The sequence below is a fragment of the Biomphalaria glabrata genome, chromosome 16, assembly GCF_947242115.1.
Source record: "Biomphalaria glabrata chromosome 16, xgBioGlab47.1, whole genome shotgun sequence".
Lineage (NCBI taxonomy): Eukaryota > Metazoa > Mollusca > Gastropoda > Planorbidae > Biomphalaria > Biomphalaria glabrata.
In genome coordinates, this window is record NC_074726.1 from 4997242 (window position 1) to 5018881 (window position 21640).

At 34.9% G+C, this 21640-nt stretch overlaps 1 protein-coding gene across 2 annotated transcripts; it reads left to right on the forward strand.

The window, feature by feature from the left end:
• Positions 1–724: 724 nt before the first annotated feature.
• LOC106064007 (uncharacterized) lies at positions 725–19499 on the forward strand. Of its 2 annotated transcripts, XM_056014134.1 has the most exons (7): positions 725–1013; positions 5110–5277; positions 6523–6724; positions 8086–8273; positions 8855–9000; positions 12313–17134; positions 17707–19499. In XM_056014134.1, the coding sequence occupies exons 1-6, from the start codon at positions 956–958 to the stop codon at positions 12478–12480; spliced, it is 930 nt and encodes a 309-aa protein (XP_055870109.1). In that variant the 5' UTR covers positions 725–955; the 3' UTR covers positions 12481–17134; positions 17707–19499. The 2 variants fall into 2 exon arrangements, with proteins under 2 accessions (XP_055870109.1, XP_055870108.1); XM_056014133.1 differs by lacking the exons at positions 725–1013; positions 5110–5277; positions 6523–6724; positions 8086–8273; positions 8855–9000 and having other exon boundaries at positions 16456–17134.
• Positions 19500–21640: the final 2141 nt, after the last annotated feature.

Genomic DNA, 21640 nt, shown 5'->3' on the forward strand with positions numbered 1-21640 from the left:
ATGGAGGTTTCGTCGTTTTTAAAATTAGTATATATACAAGAATTTTAAATAAATAATTTATTGTTTATATATTGTGAACTTTCATGCTTATAGCATGCTCAGAGCGTTATGGTCAAATCTCATTTGAGGACCAGTGGGAGAAGGTTTTCCATGCTGCCTTTAGGCGCTCAGTAAACATAACTCTACTTGATTGGGATGTCGAACCTCGAGCCCTCTTGATAGGTATCCAAGCTACTTTAAGGTGCTCAGTAAATACAAAACTCTGCTCGAATCAGGTATCAAACCTCGAGTTCTCTTGATAGGTATCCAACGTTCAAGCGTTATTAGCCTCTTTCTTAAAATACAGACGTTACTTCAAAAAAGAATATGATTACGTTCTACGCGTAATATATATATATATATATATATATATATATATATATATATATATATATATATATATATATACATATATATATATATATATATATATATATATATATATATATATATATATATATATATACATATATATATATATATATATATATATATAAATATATATATATATATATATATATATATTATTTCTTTATGATCTTATTTTACAAAAAGTCTATTTACGTATAAATTTCACAATATGAGAATCCTTGCAAAACAAAAGACATAGGTATTAATTTAGCTTCAACCAGACTATTTTTACAATAGTCTAGCATGTAGCCATGTTTTGTTTTTTTATTGCCTTAAAGCCTGATCTTTCTTCACAAAGCAACACTTTTAAAGTCTGCTAACCTTTAAGACGTGACTAATCCTACTAAATCCAACCACACCTGTCCCATTTTAGCATAAGCTCGCATTAAACGAAGTTATCATTTTAACGTCAGAATAGTCTCTTAAGATAAGTACTGAAAGGTCTTTTCAGGAAAGTACAAGAAGGTCTTTTTAAAGACGTTTTTTTTTCTTAGTTCTTCTAATCATGTATGTCTGTGTACTGATATTGTTAGTGGTGATCACTGGCAGTGTGGCAGAAAAAGGTAAGAGAAATAAGTTAAAAATCTTTCATCATTATCATGTCTGGTGATAACTATTGGGATTTTTTTTATGCATGGCGGGAAGAAAATAGAAATAGCTAGCTTTTGGTATATCCGTTGTACAAAATAGAGGGCTTGTAAATAAGCTTTGCTTTTTGAAATAACAAGTTTGATGTACTCTTTAGAATTTGAGAATCACATTCTTAAGCTTTGCCGTTTGTCGCACAAAATAATTCCAATATGCAGAAAGCTTTCGACTTTCTCTTTATCGCTAAAAATTTATTTAAAATTCAAAGATTACTTCTTTTTATTTCGGTTGGCAGATGTTACTATTTGGACGTTAAACAGTGTCCTTGACATTGTTTAGTTTATCGTGAAAATCTACAATAATCTATGTAACTCGAAACAGTGTGCATTTATAGAGGGTCGCGACCTGTGGGCAGCCTAGACCAGTAGCGCGTTGCCACGTCACTGTAGTTTAGGCTTTCTATAACGATTGGTCTTGGTTAGATTTGGACTTTACAATTTCGATTTTTTTCTTTTTCTGATGCTTGCGTTTGCAGAGCGCCAAAAAAGTCTCCAAGATAAGCCCCTCCCTCACATGTCCACATAAGTCATTTTACCAGAGCGTACTTAATTTACTATAGGATAGTGAAGATACTATAAATAGCAACCGTATTCTGTTTGACTGCCCCAGACTTGCTAATCCCCATCTCGACAGGTCTGGGAAGCCAAAATTTCACGACTTGTATGGTGACATGTATGCACTAAGCAAAACAGCAGGGCTTCTGTCCAGGGCGTTTGCAAAAGAGGATTTGAGCCTCTCAAGCCCTCACTCAGATGGAGTTTGGTGATGATGGTGATGATAAATAGCAATAATAATAGAAATAAAGCGATGACATGCTAAAGAATGAATGGTACTGTCAACAAAGGAAAAAAAAAGAATTATTACAATAGTATTGGGTAATGAATGTTTTATCATCTTTCGAAATATTCCTCGACCAAATATTCTTCTGTAACTACTGGTGAAGACAGAGATATTTAGTTACGGGATCTTTGGGCGCCTCTGAGTCCACGCAGCTCTAATGGGGTACCTGACATTAGTTGGGCCAAAGTAAAAGCGGTTGTTTGTTGTGCTGGCCACATGACACCCTCGTAAACCGATGGCCACAGAAACGGATCATATTTACCAGCATGTTATAGTGTGCACAATTATAAGTCAGACATTCTAAGATTGGAAAAGAACAAACATAATTTAGCTTTTCGAAATATAATTATTTAATTTTTATAGTTCAAAAAATCATCAGTATTTAGTATCCGTTTCAGTTTCTTTCTTGAGATGAGGGGTCCCAAAAAGAGGATGCATATTCTATTATTGGCCTAACCTAGGTTAAATAACATTTTAGTATTATGTTCTTATTTCATTAATAGAATTTTTTAATAAACCCTAATGCTTTGTTTGATTTTTTGATAGTTTCATCTAAATGGGGACAGGTTTTCAATTATTATAAAACCTAGGTATTTTGCATTTTTAGCCCGTGTTACTGGTTTACCATTAATAAGTGGAATTTATTTATCACTTATTTATTCATCTATGTATAAACCAAAATAAAACGTCTAACAAATCATCCTGTTTATATAACCCTGGCAACATTGAAGCGTACACCATGTGACAATAACAAAGAAACACTAAGTCAGTATCACTAAATATCATTAATTATTTTAAGACCTTATCTCCCTGTTTCATCTGGGGCATAAAAATGTAGGTCGCAGCTGGGCCTGCGTCGTCACGTGCAATACTATCCTCAACCTTAATTTGATTTGAACTCTTTCTCTCCTAATTAACGATATCATCGTTGATTTGAGCTAATTAAATTAAATTAATTTTTGGATTTATTAACTTTAATCTGCGTTATATAAAAAGAGCATGCATTCTCCTATAACTCTATACCAAAAGTCACGTTTTCTGATAACAAACAAAACATTTATTGACGTTTAAAAATAAAAGGGTAGAATGTACAAAAGTGAAAAAATAAACATTCTGTCAGAACGTGGCAAAATAATTACGGAGATAAAGAGTGAAAAATACAATATCACCTTTGTTTAAACTGAGACCTAATACGATGAAGACAATAAATGTTAATCGTGAAAAGTATTTTCCACGCTACTCTTTACCACACCCTACATCGACGTCACACAATTGTCAAATAGATTCATCTACAGCAGGGGTTCTCAACCTGCGGTTCGCGACCCCCTTGGGGGGACGATTGATAATTTGCCAGGGGTTGCCTAAGACCATCGAAAATATGGATTGCATTTTGTCTATTCTTCTATTGCTGTGTGTTTGTGTGTGTGTGTGTTAGGGGGTCGCGGCAGAGTGGGGGATTCTAAAAGGGGCCGCCGACCTTAAAAGGTTGAAAACCGCTGATATACAGAGTCAGGTTTTAAAGAAATTACAAGGAAAGTTGAGGTTATATAAAAAAAAAAAAGCTTGAAAAATAGTTTCATGTATGAAAGCTAACAAAATGTTAAGCGTTCGCGCACGCACGCACGCACACACACAAACAAGAAAAACATAAAAGTTTTTTTTTTTTAACAAATCTTATCTTAAGCGTCGTATAATTACTTTTGAATACATCCTCACTTACAGCAAATATCATTGGGCATGGGCGTAGCCGAGGGGGGGGGGTGTTTAGGGGTTCAACTCCAACCCCCGCGACATGAAGTAAAGTGGGAGTGCAACTTTGTGACTGATTTTTTGCTTTGATTTTTGTTTATTTTAGATGAGATTTTAATATTAAACCATCACTTACCCCAGAGCAGCCAAAGGGGGTTTTGAGTTAAAAATTCCTTTCCATGTTTTTTTTTTCGGTTCAAACGCTCTCTTCTCTGGAACAAAAACAAAAAAAAAATAATGCAAACTACTATCACCAAATTCCAAGAGCATAGTCATCATTGGCGCGGATGGGGGAGAAAATAATTCCCCCCCCCCACCCGAAAAAAATCCTGGCTACGCCCACGTCGTTGGATTCAGAGACATATGATGAATATCCCATCTTATAAATAAACATAGGTGAAGTCTGATCAAGTCAGTCACTGTAACATTATTCGTTTGTCCCTTGAATGTGTTGACGTCGTACTTATCTTAACGAATTAATTATTAACTAGTCGAAGTCAGTAATCTTGCGTGATCAGATCAAGTTAAGAGAAGCAGACAACAAACACATTCAAGTCCGGGTATGAGAAGGGGGAGAGGAAGGGGGGAAGAGAAGGTTTCCGTGCTGTCTTTCCAATAGCAATAAAAAACAAAAAAAGTTGTTTGAGTCTAAATTTGAACTCGAAGGCTAAAGCCTTCATGGTGGAAGGCCGACGCATTTGCAACTATCTGACGTCATCAACAAAGTCCCACTATCTGACGTCATCAACAAAATCCAACTATCTGACGTCATCAACAAAATCCAACTATCTGACGTGATCAACAAAATCCAGCTATCTGACGTCATCAACAAAATCCAACTATCTGACGTCATCAACAAAATCCAACTATCTGACGTTATCAACAAAATCCAGCTATCTGACGTCATCAACAAAATCCAACTATCTGACGTCATCAACAACATCCAACTATCTGACGTTATCAACAAAATCCAACTATCTGACGTCATCAACAAAATCCAACTATCTGACGTCATCAACAAAATCCAACTATCTGACGTCATCAACAAATTCCAACTATCTGACGTCATCAACAAAATCCAACTATCTGAAGTACATTTAATGTTTAAGTAACACAGTGGTACGAATGTACAGTTCGCCTGATTGCCATTATGTTTTGTTAAATGGAAATTCTGTATTCGAAAACAAATTTCCTAGATTAATACATGCTCACGTTGGTAAAAGAAAATGTTGCAAACATAGTGATGGTGAAACAACTTTAGATGTAAAGTGTTGTTGCCGACACCACTTTTTGGTTGTAATTAGAGAATGTCAAAGATGGACTCATATTTAGAGTAATAGTAACAGTTATATTAACATACATATTCACTCAGGATTTTTAAAAATCTTTTTCTTTTAAATGTTATTTCTTCTTTCTATTAAGCGCCTTGCAATACTGGGTACAATCAATGCGGAATCATGGGAAGTCTTAGCGTCAGTTATATAAACAACAACATCTATTGTTGCCCAAGTGAATTCAGCCTACGCTGGAGGTCAGAGGTCCAGAATGGAACAACCAGGACAGTGTGTATTTGCGACCGACAGTTTTATGGTAGGCTGTTACGTCAAGTTATCGTTCTAGGTGTATTCCTAAAACATAATATTTTAACTAATTTAACTCAAGTTTTACAGGGCTGACCTTGAAAAAAAACATTGCAAACATTAAAAAAATATGCTTTAAAAAGAAAACCTTATACGTAGTGTAATTGTATCAATTCGGCTGGATCAGTCATGTAATTAAATGTGTAATAGATCTAGCCTCTCTCTCTGTGGCATTTTACGTCTCGAGAAATGATATTATCCCTTTGCAACTTCTTGTGTGACTAAAGAGGCCAATCCTTGATACACAGCTGCAGGTTTGGCATATGTAATCACCAGCCGCCGTTGCATTTTCACCCTTCTTTCTGCTTCTGTTGTGTATGGCACCTGCGATCCGAGACCCTTCCTTTATGCTCTATATCCATGTGGATCTATCCAGTGCCACTTTTTTCCCAGCTGCTAGTATTGATTATGAAGAGCTTCACGTCGCGTTTGCATACATCCGTATACCGTAAAAGTGGGCGACCAGCGGCTCCCCTGCCTTCTAGACCAACAACAATAAGTCTACGAGATTAAAAAGATGTTCACCAATTGTTTGTGTTTAGCGCGTTTTTATGCTTTTAGCTTTCTCAATACACTAAGAGCTTAATTTGACCAGTTGGGGGAAAAAAAAAGGGGGCGGGGAAGAAAGTTATGGTTAATTAACTTATTGGTTAATTTTTTTTTGAATCGATTGTTGTGTTGTTAGGTAAAAAGAAATAATTTTGCTAAATTTCAGCTTGATGCGACTTGGTGTCGGAGAAATAACATGTCCAACCAGACAGAGTTGATAGAAGCTTTGTAATAATAACTTGAAATGAATTGTTTAGCCGAACACAGACTTTTAAATTATACCGTTACTTTAAAGAGCTATCATCGTGAATAGATTTTAAAAATGATATCGACATCATTTTTTTAATTTCGCACTTTTATTATTTATATTCCCGAAAAATAATTTAATGATGATATGAATGTTTAGTAAAATTGGGATGTGCTGTTGTGTGAAATAACACTGTTGGTTACCTATTAAGGGACCAAAGTTTAAACCCTGAATATTGCCCATGAATAATATCAGTTATAGAATTGGTTATAGCATTAAATATAAATCTATCTATAGAGAATGTAAAACATTGCTATAATAGAGTTTCTTAGTCTGATCTAGCTTTAATAATATATTTATTTTTTTTTACGGTTTACAACATGAATAAAAATATTACAGAGTCGGACTGCATCGAAGGTCAAGCCCAGTGCCAAGGGGCTACCAGCACCTCGTTTGATGGGGCAGTCGTGAGGTGCTGTCAAAATGGAGAAACGATGAATAGTGCCAGCGTCTTCATAAATGGTGCCAGAAGTGGGTACTGCAAATGTAGACGCCAAAGTGGTATGGGAATTTGGGCCGTAAGAAACAGTCCATCATCTAGGTATCTTCTTAGTCCAAAACAATTCATATTATAATTTTATAATTGACTTGAGCGGCTCATGGCTAGCCAAAAAACAATTTTAATGTCATTTTTAACACTAGCAAATATAAGTTTTCAATCATTATGAGACTCTATTATAAACTATCTCGACATGACCAATGCATAAATTTTGACTCAGAACCGAACACAACAGAATGAGACAACATATGTTCCGGAAGCTTAAAGTGAAAGCTAGAATCGATTACAAGGTCGCCACACTTTGTCATCAGTGTTTATATAACAATGAGATGGCCCTTGTACCTTAGCGAACTGATCACCCCATATGTCCTACAGAGAGCCCTGCGCTCAATGGACTCAACGCTTTTAGTGGTGCCACGTTTCTCCCTCAAAAGCTACGGTCTGCGGGCTTTTTCAGTGCACGGACCGAAAGTATGGAACTCACTCCCCATTGATCTCAGACAGACAACATGCTACACCACTTTTAAGAAGAACATTAAGACCTATCTGTTTTAAAACTTTTTTAGATTAGTTTGTCATTTTAGCTGTCGTGTTTGTGTTTGTAATGTTATTACAGCGCCTTGAGCCTACATTTTGTTAGTTAACAGCGCTTTATAAATAAAATTATTATTATTATTATTATTAATCACTTATTGTCCAAGTGGTAAAATTTGCCTCTTAGCTTGTATTCACTACACATTTTAGTAGATCAATCTAATTTAGGCCTTTTGTCTTCTTATAACCAAAGTGAAATTTTGCGTAGATATAAATATAAATTAGCTTTCAGTTTATCATTTACTCTTAAAAATATATGAAATTAAATTAAGAAAGGGAGGATAGCAAATTAATTTAATCTACATCCATTGACGACAAAAATGTCCAGACTTATCCCACCGTGCCGCAGACCTGCTGAATTCCTTTTCGCCTTTTGTCTTCGGAGACGTCATGGTATTTTTTTGTCCTGGGCTTTAGGAATAGAGGATTTGACCGTCTCAAGGCCTCACACTCTTGAAATTCGATAATAACAACTGGAATTTTAACAAATTTATGAATCACTTGAGCAAATATTTTTTCCTACATTCCTTTTTTTTTCTTCTAAGGAGAACCAAGCAATTCTTCATGTTAACAGTTTTTTTGTTTAATGTTCTTTTTCCAAAAACTGCCTATTCAAAGCATTATTTTTCTCTTTTTTGTAAGTTTTATTGTTATTATGTTAGAAATGAACGAGTAGTCATTCTCTGGCGCTGCCAGGGTCGAGTTTCGCTAAAGAGAAACAAAATTCATCGTAGTCCCTTTAACAGTTTCCACTGAGGAATTTTATTATTATTATTATTATTATTATTTAAATGACTATTTTATTAAAGTCACGAGCAGCAGATGCTAGATCAACTTCAATACTGGGGGCAAAATGGACTCTTAACAGAAGGAATGCAATACCAGGCCAATGCCGTGCAGAAGGCTTTAAATCCTAATGCTAGATCAGGAGGACTCGGACAATGGGTGACAAATTTCCTAGAAGGATTGGCTCAGGGACTACAAGGTCCCAATCCAGGTAATTAAGTTGAGATTCTCAAGACTGCTAGGGAAAATAGTAAGGAAGAGCAAGAATATCTTTGAGTGCTTTAACTTGTTACCATGGTTTCAAGTCATTTAAATCTCGTTGAATTGACGCTTGAAATAAATCTTCCCTTTCGCTAACCTCACGGTTCGATTTGCCTACTTTCTACCAAAGAATAAGCTTCTGTAGAGTCTACTCACTAAAGCTTAATAGCGTCTATGGATTCTATACCTTATTTAGGACTATGCGATTCTAATATAGGCAATATGATGAAGAGTAAGACCATTGCAGTTGAGGTTATAAATAAGGACGCTTTCTTGAAAACTAAATGCCGCCAACGAAATAATAAATTGCCTACGACTATGTGCTACAAACTAAAGGGCTTAGAAGTTTTTGTTTTTTTCAGCGCTGAGAAGTACATAAAAAAATATCGTAAACATTTTAAAAGGAATAATTTTAACAATACTTAATTAATATCATCTATTCACTAAATAGATTAAATAGGTAGATATTTAGGCTTAGAGTTACCCGCCTTCAATGAGAATCTCCTAGTCAGACGCATGGTTGTTTTCTAGCATCTGGGTCAAGGTCTTCCGGAAGTGGAAGCCAGCAGGTGACTTCAGGAAACGCCACAAGCATGGGCAACAGTAGCGTTGATGGTGCAGCTCCTGGCTTAATCTCCATGTCATCGACATATCAGAGGAGAAATAACAGAATTCAGGTTTGTTAATAATTCTTCAAATTCGATATCATATAACATTCGATCCCTAAAGGTCTTATATAACATAATCATCTATTCGGCTAAAACTTTACAATAAGTAATCACCGTTGTCTTGATAAGCCCCTAAGTCAGGGGTGGGCAAATTACGGACCGCGGGACACATGCGGCCCGCCGAAGTGTTTTATGCGGCCCGCCGACGCCTAAAGAAATCAGATGTTCCCACACATTACACATATAAAATTGCAAATATATTTAAATAAATAATTGTAAATATCTATAGATCTAGAAACATTGAAACTTTTGATTCTTATCACTTATCATGAAGACGCTAAAGAAACATCGTCTTTAAACGTCACTCTAAAAAGTTTAAAGTAAACGAAGATTATTTAAAATGGCAATATTTCGAAACATTCAGCCAAAGACAAACACAAGCCAGTATTTATTCAATTCCATCAAAAACTGTTGAAAGTGTTGGGTCGGCTTGTACAAGATGGCAAGTGTAACAACTAATGGAGCTAGTGTTATAACTAAGAAAAGCATTTTTTTCATAAAAATACACCTTTTTTTTTGGAAAACTTTTTACTATTAATAGTAACAAACACGGTAGGCTATTTAATAAGGGAGATGAATATCTACCATATTTTAAACACATTTATGCAAACGGTTTTAGAATTTTTATCAAAAAAATACTTTTTATTGTATTGCTAAGTTAAGTAAGTTCTGTCATACTGTCAACTACATTTACAAAAAAAAAATGTTTACTTTTAATCTTAAAGAAAAATAATCTTTTTAGTATGCATATAAGTGGAACATAATTTAAAACAACAATTAAGAAGTAGTCTTTTGTTATTTATTTATTATTCTTTGTTACCACAATGCATGTTGTATATTATATCGGAAAGAAGGAGATAATTTTTTGACGGAAATTTTATTTTTCTTGAAGCTTTCAATAAGAGATTGTCCCTTTACAGAACAATTAGATCAATTAGATAAATATTATTTGACATTAGTTAGGCCAGGCTCACATTAAACTTCTGTTTCACTTTCACCTAGCCCTTGGTCTGTTGGACCGTTGGGGCATCACACACTATCTGTTAACCTTCGTTCTCCATACTTCTCTGTCATGTGCCTTTGATAGAATTTCATTCTGATATTCTTTCTGAAAATATTAAACCTGACTTTTTACCTGCCTTGGTGGACCACTTCAGGGGCCGATTTTGTTTTTGTAACCTTGTTATTTATAAGAATCAGAAACTTTAATTTGAAAAAAATTTGGGGACCACAAGAAAATAGGGGTGTTAAGTTATAGTTTGAGCTGCTTATACTAAAATTCTTGACTGATCGTGGAGCGAAAGTTCCCTTTTCAGACCTTGCAATCTATAGGACAGATGATGTGAAGGTTTTCTGTTTCTGTGGCCCACGCTTAACGGACCAGCACAACGACCAACTATCATTACTTTTTCCCAACATTTGTCAGGTACCCAGTAGAGCTGGGTGGACAATACCTCTGGGCGGAATCAGAACACGGATATTGAAAACGGCTCTAACGATTTTCCTCGAATTTTAACAGTTGGTGTTAATCGTTGAAAAAAGAATAACTAGCTCGTTGATCACACTGATAATACTCTAGTTTGAACTTTATCATTTTTCAAAGAAGAAATAGAAAATAATTTAAATGTGGCTAATGAACTAGAAAATGTTTATCTTGAACAGACTAGACGTCTTCAGGTATTTCCGAATGTAGGCCTTTTCATTCAGTAGTCTAAAAGACTAAATTAATGTTCAGGAACATTTTGCCCACTGTCTAGATCTAAAGGCTACTAGACCTAAAGGCTACTAGATCTAAAGGCTACAAGACCTAAAGGCTACTAGATCTAAAGGCTACTAGACCTAAAGGCTACTAGACCTAAAGGCTACTAGATATAAAGGCTACAAGATCTAAAGGCTACTAGATCTAAAGGCTACTAGACCTAAAGGCTACTAGACCTAAAGGCTACTAGATATAAAGGCTACAAGATCTAAAGGCTACTAGATATAAAGGCTACTAGACCGAAAGGCTACTAGATCTAAAGGCTACTAGACCTAAAGGCTACTAGACCTAAAGGCTACTAGATCTAAAGGCTACTAGACCTAAAGGCTACTAGACCTAAAGGCTACTAGATCTAAAGGCTACTAGACCTAAAGGCTACTAGACCTAAAGGCTACTAGATATAAAGGCTACAAGATCTAAAGGCTACTAGATATAAAGGCTATTGGACCGAAAGGCTACTAGATATAAAGGCTACTAGATCTAAAGGCTACAAGATCTAAAGGCTACTAGATATAAAGGCTACAAGATCTAAAGGCTACTAGATATAAAGGCTACTAGACCGAAAGGCTACTAGATCTAAAGGCTACTAGATTTAAAGGCTACTAGATATAAAGGCTACAAGATCTAAAGGCTACTAGATATAAAGGCTACTAGACCGAAAGGCTACTAGATATAAAGGCTACTAGACCTAAAGGCTACTAGACCTAAAGGCTACTAGATCTAAAGGCTACTAGACCTAAAGGCTACTAGACCTAAAGGCTACTAGACCTAAAGGCTACTAGATATAAAGGCTACAAGATCTAAAGGCTACTAGATCTAAAGGCTACTAGACCTAAAGGCTACAAGATCTAAAGGCTACTAGATATAAAGGCTACTAGACCGAAAGGCTACTAGATCTAAAGGCTACTAGATCTAAAGGCTACAAGATCTAAAGGCTACTAGATATAAAGGCTACAAGATCTAAAGGCTACTAGATATAAAGGCTACTAGACCTAAAGGCTACTAGATCTAAAGGCTACTAGATCTAAAGGCTACTAGATCTAAAGGCTACTAGACCTAAAGGCTACAAGATCTAAAGGCTACTAGATCTAATGGCTACAAGTGCCTACTAGACCTAAAAGCTACTTGACCTAAAGGCTATAAGACCTATAGGTTACTAGATATAAAGGCTATCATTTCAATATTTAAAAGTATAGTAGATTTATACTTTCGTTTTGTCATGGGCTGGAGGAATGGGGCGGGGCTAAGACTGGTCAATTTTTAAAAAAATCTATTATTAATTACTAATAAAGAGAAAAATAAGCTTTATATAGGAGGTATTGTCTTTTTAAACAAAGTATTCATTTTTGTTTTCTTGTTTCATTTCAAAATATTTGCTTGCTCTTTAAAAGTAAGAAACTCAGAACAAAAAATCAATTTTCGTAATGAGATTTTTTTTTAAATTAAGAGAATAAACCTTGGTTTTATTTTTACTCTTTATCTCTTCAAAATACTTTTAACAGCAACGACTACAGAACGCACAACAGCAGCTGCAACAGCAACAACGACAGATCTATGGAGGTGGTGGACTATTCAGTTTATTCAACCCAGCTTCTTGGTATAGACAAAACCCATCCACCTCGCTGAATACAGTAGTCTCTAATACTGGCAACACGGCCAGGCCTCTTTGAAGGGGGGGGGGCGGACGATTTATAGTATAGAATTCACACAATTGTATGTGAATTTATTACTTATGTTAATAATATATACTAATTATTTATATTTCAACCTATTTTTAGATTATTTCGCCCCCCCCCCTTCTAGTATTTTGGCCGATTTGGTAGGGTCGGGAGGGGCGATGGCATCAATCCGCCCCCCCCCCCCACCATAAACTTTCGAGTGGGGGGGGGCGGTCCTATTTATTTATAGAAATCGTAGCTTGCTAACAGAATCAATTAAATATCTATATGATTAAAACTTGTTATGGGTATTTTAACCGGTCTTTATATAATTTCGTTCACCTGTTGGCCGATTGGAAGGGGAAGAGCGAATACCTCCACCGCCCTTCCTATCTAAACCCTTTGAGTGGGGGGGGGGGGCGGTGCTGCTTTTATGGAGAAATCATAGTATGTGAACAAAATTAGTCGAATATCGGACAAATCAATACTTTTTCTTTTTGTATTATAGTAAGAAATTACAAAATTAAAAAAATCTGTCACTAATATAATTTATATATGCTATAAAGTAAATTCTTCTATCGAGTCGCCCAACCCCTATTCTTTAATGCAAAATGCTATCAATAGCAGAAATTATAAAAAGGAGCGAGAATTAATAGTTTTCATTTTACCGCCCTTGCCCTTTCCAGACAGAGTTTGTGTAATTTGACATGAATTTATCATAACAATTTTAAGAAAGACTTTGCTTTGGAAAAGTTATAATTCAAACGAAATTTTTCAATATAACAGTCACGGTTGAGATGAGTTCAAAAGCCAGATAATCTTTTCCTAGTCGACTTTTTCCAACCTTTACTCTATCTCATATTTTTCTAGTTAAATAAATTTAGGACTATAACTTATAATGTGCTCTAGAATTTTATTGAATATTATTAATAGAATTTTTTTTTTTCGGCCGCGATCCTCAAAACCTTAATCTAAATATTTGGGGTATCTAATCTTTTCAAAGAACAAATCGGTTTTATTTGCAATGTATTAAGGGACTATAAATTCATATTAGAATATTTTTTATCATTATTCAAAAGGCACTTTATAATAGAATGAATAATGAGCTGTAGGACACGAGAATGCGTTACTGCAGTGAAGAATGCCAGAAAACGCTTTTAGCGTCAAGGGTGCGCCCCAAACCTCACTGATGAATAATAAGCTGTAGATGTCTGGAGAATGCGTTTCTGCAGTGAGAAATGCAAGAAAACGCTTTTGGCGTCGGGGCTTCGCCCCGAACACCACTAATAAGTAATGAGCTGTAGATGTCAGGAGAATGTGTTTCAACCGTGAAAAATTCAAGAAAACGCTTTTGGCGTCGGGGCTTCGCCCCGAACCCCACTGATTAATAATGAGCTGTAGATGTCAGGAGAAGGCGTTTCAGTCGTGAAAAATGCAAGAAAACGCTTTTGGGCGTCGGGGCTTCGCCCCGAACACCACTAATAAGTAATGAGCTGTAGATGTCAGGAGAATGCGTTTCAGCCGTGAAAAATTCAAGAAAACGCTTTTGGCGTCGGGGCTTCGCCCCGAACCCCACTGAAAAAGTTTACGGCGCTCTCCCAAACCCCCAAGCTTGCAGGAGAAAGACTGTTTTTTTTCTGTTTTTTTCGCCGAAGATTGAGAAACAGTCTTATTTTATTCTCATATATCGAATATATATATATATATATATATATATATATATATATATATATATATATACTGTACGCACGTTTATGCATAGGGTTAGGGTTTACTGGGCGTTAGGGTTAGGGTTTGGAAAAAAATCGCCCCCCCACTCCAAAGTTCTGGATCCGCCAGTGCCTTATTGGATACATTATTGTCATAATTGTATGAACATAAAAATATCCAACATTATATTGAAACGTAACAAATATAGTTATAAAAGACTCAAGGTCCTTATAATAAAAGTGTTAATAAAATTACTTCGAATGAAATATTGTATGAATATTCAGACCTCATTTTAAGATTTTTGTAAAAGTTTAGATATTTTATTTCTTGTTTACTAGCTTTGAACAGAGGAGTAACAATGAAGGGGTTCGTAGCGCCATGGTTCATTACTATTACAGACGCTATTGAAAATGTAATCGATCAGTGCCTTTAATAAGAGCTACAAGGATCCTGTAAGAAGTCTAGCTGAGAGAAATGATAACTAAACATAACATGCAACACATGTAAAACACTTGCAACACACACGCAGCACACATGCCACATATTCAAAACACATTCAACACAGGCAACACATACGAAACACACATGCAACACGCATGTAACACACACACAGCACACATGCCACACATGCGAAACACATTCAACATATGCAACACACATGCGACCCGCATGTAACACACACACAGCACACATTTAATACACATGCAAAACACATGCGAAACACATTCAACACATTCAACACATGACAGTTACACTAAATACCAATTGTTACTGAGAAGAATCTAAGGAAACTATGAAAGAACAGAGGAGTTTTGACGGGGACTCGAACCAAGGATCTATGGATCTATGACTCAGCAAGACCACATAGTAGCGTCACAGTCACACATATTTCGCCTCAGCCTCAAAAGAGCCTTTCCGGTCTGCAAAGCTACTTGAAACGCATTCAAAACGCGCGTAGTCACGTGGTCACATGACCAGACTAAAGCCCACCTACATTTCTTGATTCGCTTTCACAAACGATTATATATTATTACTAGACATATGTTACCCGCGACCCGCGGGTCTTTATTTGCGCATTACTTTCGATATATTTACTGAGAGTGTTTTGTAAGCAATTAAACGAAATAATAATGTAATAAGTAAAGCGAATGTGTCAATGTAAAAATAGTGTGAATAATGCTATCAAATCAAAATAGCTAATAGGCTTAAATCCATTTTTTTTAAATTAAAACATTTGCTTTTGAATAATCTAGTGGATTGGATTTAGATTATGTTAAACGTAGCTAATGATCCTTTCACGTTATTTCAGTTTCGCTACGAAAATAAAATTAGTTTTGCGAAAATGGTTTACCCATAGACATATATATATAGACTGGACGACAAAGAACAAATTATTATCGGAAATATTTGGGAAAAGATAAGTTTGTAGATCCACATCACAAACCTATATATATTTGCCTATGTCTATGATTATGAAACAAAGACAAAATATTGGGAATATGGCAGTTTTGTACTTTTCAAAACTAAAGATCAAAGGTATATATTGGCTGAAATGTTAGTCCTAGAATTTATAGCTCAATTGCCGCCATTTTTTTTTCACATAGATATAGTACATAAACATATTTGACTTCCCCCAAATAAAAATAACTTCCTACTTCCAGTCTATATTTATTTATGTCTATGGGTTTACCCAAAGTCGATACATTCTTATCTATTAAAAACGAAAAGAGCGATAGCTTTGTTAAATAAATGGGATTATAAAGTGAACAATTAAACGAAATAATTTTTAGTACGCGATTCATGAATGAATATAGATCTAGGCCTATCTCAACTCGGCTTCGCAGCTTTCGTAAACGAATGTAGCTTTAGAAAACCAAATTTGAATGTTTATTTGATCAAAATATGAAATGAATGGACTTTAATTAATATATTTATGTGTTAAAGTATAAAACTATCTGTGCGAAGAGAAGTTTTATCATCTTAGAGTTGGATTAGAGTTTTAGATCTAGGGATGGGATTATAAAGTAAACAATTAAACGAAATAATTTTTAGTACGCGATTCATGAATGAATATAGATCTAGGCCTATCTCAACTCGGCTTCGCAGCTTTCGTAAACGAATGTAGCTTTAGAAAACCAAATTTGAATGTTTATTTGATCAAAATATGAAATGAATGGACTTTAATTAATATATTTATGTGTTAAAGTATAAAACTATCTGTGCGAAGAGAAGTTTTATCATCTTAGAGTTGGATTAGAGTTTTAGATCTAGGGATGGGATTATAAAGTAAACAATTAAGGGGGATGCACAGTGAGAAAACATAGATTTAGGTCAAAAATATCGATATTTTAAAATTAATTGATTTTAATAGTTTAAAATGTCTAGAATACGAATTCCCTATCAGAATACTAAAAAAAATACGTTTTATACATCAATTTTGTATTTTAAATGTAGATATATAAGCAAAATTTTGATGTTTTGGTGAAAAATCAACATTTTGTAAGCTATAGTTGATAAGCTAATGTACGCTCTCATCCCTAACAGATGGTATCGATACAAAGGTCTACTTTTCTAGTTCCGATTATGTGCATGGTTTCTCATTCTATAAATAAATAGTACTGCAATGAACTTTCAAAATACGTCACTACCTCTTTTTTTCCCCTATATCCTCATATACACACCCACAAAGCCATATTTACGCATGCGCACCATCAAAGCTTCTATAGTTACTGTAATTACACGCATGCGCACTGAAAAAGCTTCCGTAACTACAAAGTATGCACGCATGCGCACATGACGTGAACCGGTCCTTCTTCTGTAAACTTCCATCACATCAACAATCGATTCATTATTGAAACTCAGAAATGCCAACAAAAGGTTATATGTTTGGAAAGAAAAAACGTTACTGTAAGCCCAGAGGACGACATGCTTCAAAGACAAATGCACAATTACAAAGGTAAGTCTAGATCTAGAGTTTGCTTTTTTTTTTATTTACTAGACAAGCGTGTGCTGACACATAAAATAATGACTATGAAACCTTGGCTCTTTGAGTTCGACAACGTGTTTATCCAATGAATCACATCTAGATCTAGATCTAGAATCTAGATTCTATAGACATTAAATAAATATCATGAAAATGATTGCAAACATAGAGATCTATCCTTTTATAGATCTAGTCTATATTAGGAGCATAGATCACATTAGAACTAGATAATCTCTAGAGATTAGATTATCTGATTATCGTGTATGATGATGTATTGAACAGTATTGTAGGACTTCAACTTCAACTCAAGTCTTGGTCTTAGTTGTTTTTTTTTAGATCTAGTACATATTGTCATATATAGATCTATATTACATGTAACATGTCTCTATACATTCTTTACTTTTTATGATTAATACAATATATGATTTCTAAAATGCATTATAAAATTTAAAATAATCTTCATGTTGTGATAGATGTGACGTGTACTTTCATACTATTGAATTTTTTTTTAAAGACCCTCTAATTTATTTTTTATTTGTTTGCAGCTCTGTTTTGGATACAGCTGGATCTGAAGCAGCAACAACACAGCCTGCAAGTGCAGCTGAGCGAAAAATATCCCTAACTGCAGTTACTAACGCTGATAACACCAATAAGAGGCTGCCTGAAGATTTCATATACGTCATGATGAATTCAATGCAATTGACCACAATGGTCTCCTTGTTGTGCTGTCCACATTGCTTTGACAACAAATTAACTATGTGCATCACACAATCAAAAGGCATGGCTCATTTGATTAAAATCAAATGCCTAAATTGTGAAACATATTTGTGGTCCGACTGGACCTCAAAAAAAAGTAATGATGTTCATCTGGATATTAATGTCCGCGCTGTCGCTGCATTAAAAGAATCTGGAATCTCGCATTCTAAATTTGATAGGTTTTGTGGACTTATGAGTATGCCCTGCATGCACAGAAATACTTATAACAATCTAGCTAACATAGTCAATACCGCTATAATTGAAGCTGGTGAAGAATGTATGATTAGGGCATCTGCTGTTGTGCATGGAAGAAACATTTCACAACCTCTAACTACAGATGAAAGAATAAGTTCAACAGGCTGTCCTGTTATTACAGTTTCTTTCGATGGGACTTGGCATAAAAGGGGCCACTCATCTCATTCAGGAATTGGCACAGTTATTGATTTTGATACTGGACTCGTCATCGACACCGAAGTCCTATCAAATTATTGCCATGTTTGTGATTCAAACTCTGCAGAACTAAACTTTGATGCCTCTAAGCATATGTGTCAAAAAAACTTCAGTGGCTCAGCAAATGCAATGGAGGCCGCAGCAGCATCCAAAATCTTTTCGCGCTCTGTGGCATCCAGAAAACTTGTTTATGGCACGATGCTGTGTGATGGCGATAGTAAATCGCATTCATCTGCCATTACCAACTCAGGATATGATGTAGAAATCTTAAAAGAGGACTGCATTAACCACATCTCAAAAAGAATGTTTAATGCTTTGAACAATTTAAAAATGTCTAACAAAAAAGAACTAAATTATAGGCTTACAAAGCCAAAAATTGAAAAAATTACAAATTACTATTCCAAAGCTCTGCGCCAAAATGCTCCCGACATTCAAAAAATGAAGCTGGCTGTTATGGGCTCATTTTTTCATATGATGAGCTCAGACCTAGATCATAACCACAGGTTGTGTCCTGATGGCGCTACATCTTGGTGTCACTTTAAGAGATCAGAGGCACTAAAACAGCCATATAAAAAACACAACCAGACCATCACATCAGAAATAGGTAAACTGTTATTTCCTATAATGAAAAGACTAACAGACACAGATCTGTTAAAAAGATGTTCTAGAATGGGAACACAAAACGCCAATGAATCTTTTCATTCCCTCATTTGGCAAAGATGCCCCAAAACAGAATTCGCAACATTAAAAACGGTAAGGGCTGCGACATACCTTGCTGTTTTAGCCTTCAATAATGGACCTGTTGGCATCAGATCAGTTTTTGACATATTAGGCATTCCCTGGACACTAAAGAACATTTCTTCTAGTGAGAAAAAGCAAAATGTCAAACTACAGCTTGTTAGAAAAAGAAAATCAATCGCATTAGTGTCCAGGAGAAAAAACTTGAAAAAACGAAGAATTGAGCATGAGCACCGGGCAGAGGTTCTAGAAGGTCCAACCTATCAATCAGGCCATTTTAATGAATAGTTTTTTGTTTTTTTTATTATCTATTATGTTGTTTTATGTAAATATTCCCTTTTTTTTCATTTTTATGGTTACAATAAATATTTTATATCATTTTAAAAACTTTAAATGCGTTTTTCTCAAAATGTATTTTTAGGTGCATGTTGTCCACAAGAATCTCAAAATCTTTAGTTCTGTATAAGTTAGACTAATAATTTTTCACATGTAGTTTATTGATAGTATATCATAGGTAATAGGCTGCAAAAATTTTCAATATGTATAATAAATTTCATAAAAAAATAAAAATAATGATGTGACCTCAGATGAAAAATGGGGTCGGAAAAAAATAAAAATTTAAAAAATTCATAAAAATTAAACCAGTAATAATTTTCAAAACAAAATTAGCCAGTTACCTATGGGATTCAAATATCTATCAGGTGCAATCAAAAAATTAAAAAAATTTTGAGTACTTTAGAATATTTTAAGAATTTTGTAAACATTGTTTATTTTCAAGATGGCCGCCATTTCCATAGCAACCCAAAAGGCTACACTCATAAAATGTGTATGGTTACTCATGTCTCTATATGTTCTATCAAGTCATGCATAAAGCTTTTCTATTTATCTGTAAATTACAAAAATTGAAATTTCATTGTGCATCCCCCTTAAACGAAATAATATTTAGTACGCGATTCATTACGGTATTGTCTAATGAAAGAATGTTCGTCAGGAAATCTGTAGTCACAGATATCCGGAACTAATTTATGTAAAAAATGCTTTTGAAACACAAAATTGAAGGTTAATTTTATTATATAATGAAATCAATGGATCTTCTTTTGTATTTTCATGTGTCAAAGTAAAAAACTATCTGCGCAAAGTGTATTTCTTAAAATTAGATCTAGGTCTAAATCCTTTCTATCTTTTCTTATGTCAACATTGTAGACATGGCCTAGATCCATAAAATACTATAGCTGTAATAGAGTCGGACAACTTTATTTTTTTTGAGGGTCTTAAGTTTGTTTTAGGGCTACAATACATACACTACGGTCTAAGTTGGTACCCAAGGAACATTCCTGCCTAGTTTTATCAAGATTGGTCAAGCAGTTTTGATGTCTATAAGTAACATACATACATACATACATACATACCCCTCACATTCTACTTTATAATATAGATTTATATTGAACACAGATTGGAAGTTTCGGGCTTACTGCAATTAAAACAAATTAAAAACTTAAAGAAGAATAAAAACGACGAATTAAAATGCAATGCAAGTTGCCATGACCATCTATGTAAAAGTGCTGGTTATAGTGTAGTCTGGGGGTTGAGTGGATAAGCGCTTGGCTTCCGAGCCTGGGGTCCTGAATTCGAATCTCGCTGCGATTTTGAATTTCGGGATTTTTAGGGCTCTCCTTAGTTCACCTGACTTAAGTTGGTCGTAGTGCTGGCCACATGACACCCTGCTCATTAATCGTTGGCCATAGAAACAGATGACCTTAACATCAATTGCCCCCTAGATCGCAAAGTCTGAAAGGGGAGATTAGCTTATAGTGTAGGGTAGGCAAAACTTTAGCGTATCGGATTTGTAAATATATTTTAAACTTACAACATACATTTCCGTATTAAACACAGATACAAATTTTAAACAATAAAATAAGTACAAACATCTTTCCTTCTTTTTATTTACAAGTACTTTTTTGTTCAACACCATTAAGACGTCATTTTTTTTCTCAACATCATTAAGACGTCCTTTTTTCTCAACACCATTAAGACGTCAATTTTTTCTCAACATCATTAAGACGTCCTTTTTTCTCAACACCATTAAGACGTCCTTTTTTCTCAACATCATTAAGACGTCCTTTTTTCTCAACACCATTAAGACGTCAATTTTTTCTCAACATCATTAAGACGTCCTTTTTTCTCAACATCATTAAGACGTCCTTTTTTCTCAACATCATTAAGACGTCCTTTTTTCTCAACATCATTAAGACGTCCTTTTTTCCTCAACATCATTAAGACGTCCTTTTTTCTCAACATCATTAAGACGTCTATTTTCTTAACATCAGAACTGTTTCCTCTCTTCTCAACATCATCAAGATGTACTTACATTTCAACATTATAAGACGTCATTCCTTCTGAACGTCCAATGAACTTTTTCTTTCTGAACGTCCTGAAGTAGTACTTCCTTCCCAAGGTTCTCCCAGTAGAGTGATCGCTCAGAATTTCAGTGTGACACTTAACGGTAAATTTATCATTTTAAAAGGAGTTGTTTCG

What these genes read in the sequence shown, in the direction of transcription:
- LOC106064007 (XM_056014133.1), top strand. Translation starts at nt 17,043, where the DNA reads ATGCCAACAAAAGGTTATATGTTTGGAAAGAAAAAACGTTACTGTAAG. An exon ending in ACAAATGCACAATTACAAAG is followed by an intron (nt 17,135 to 17,706) that starts GTAAGTCTAGAT and finishes ATTTGTTTGCAG; the next exon opens with CTCTGTTTTGGATACAGCTG.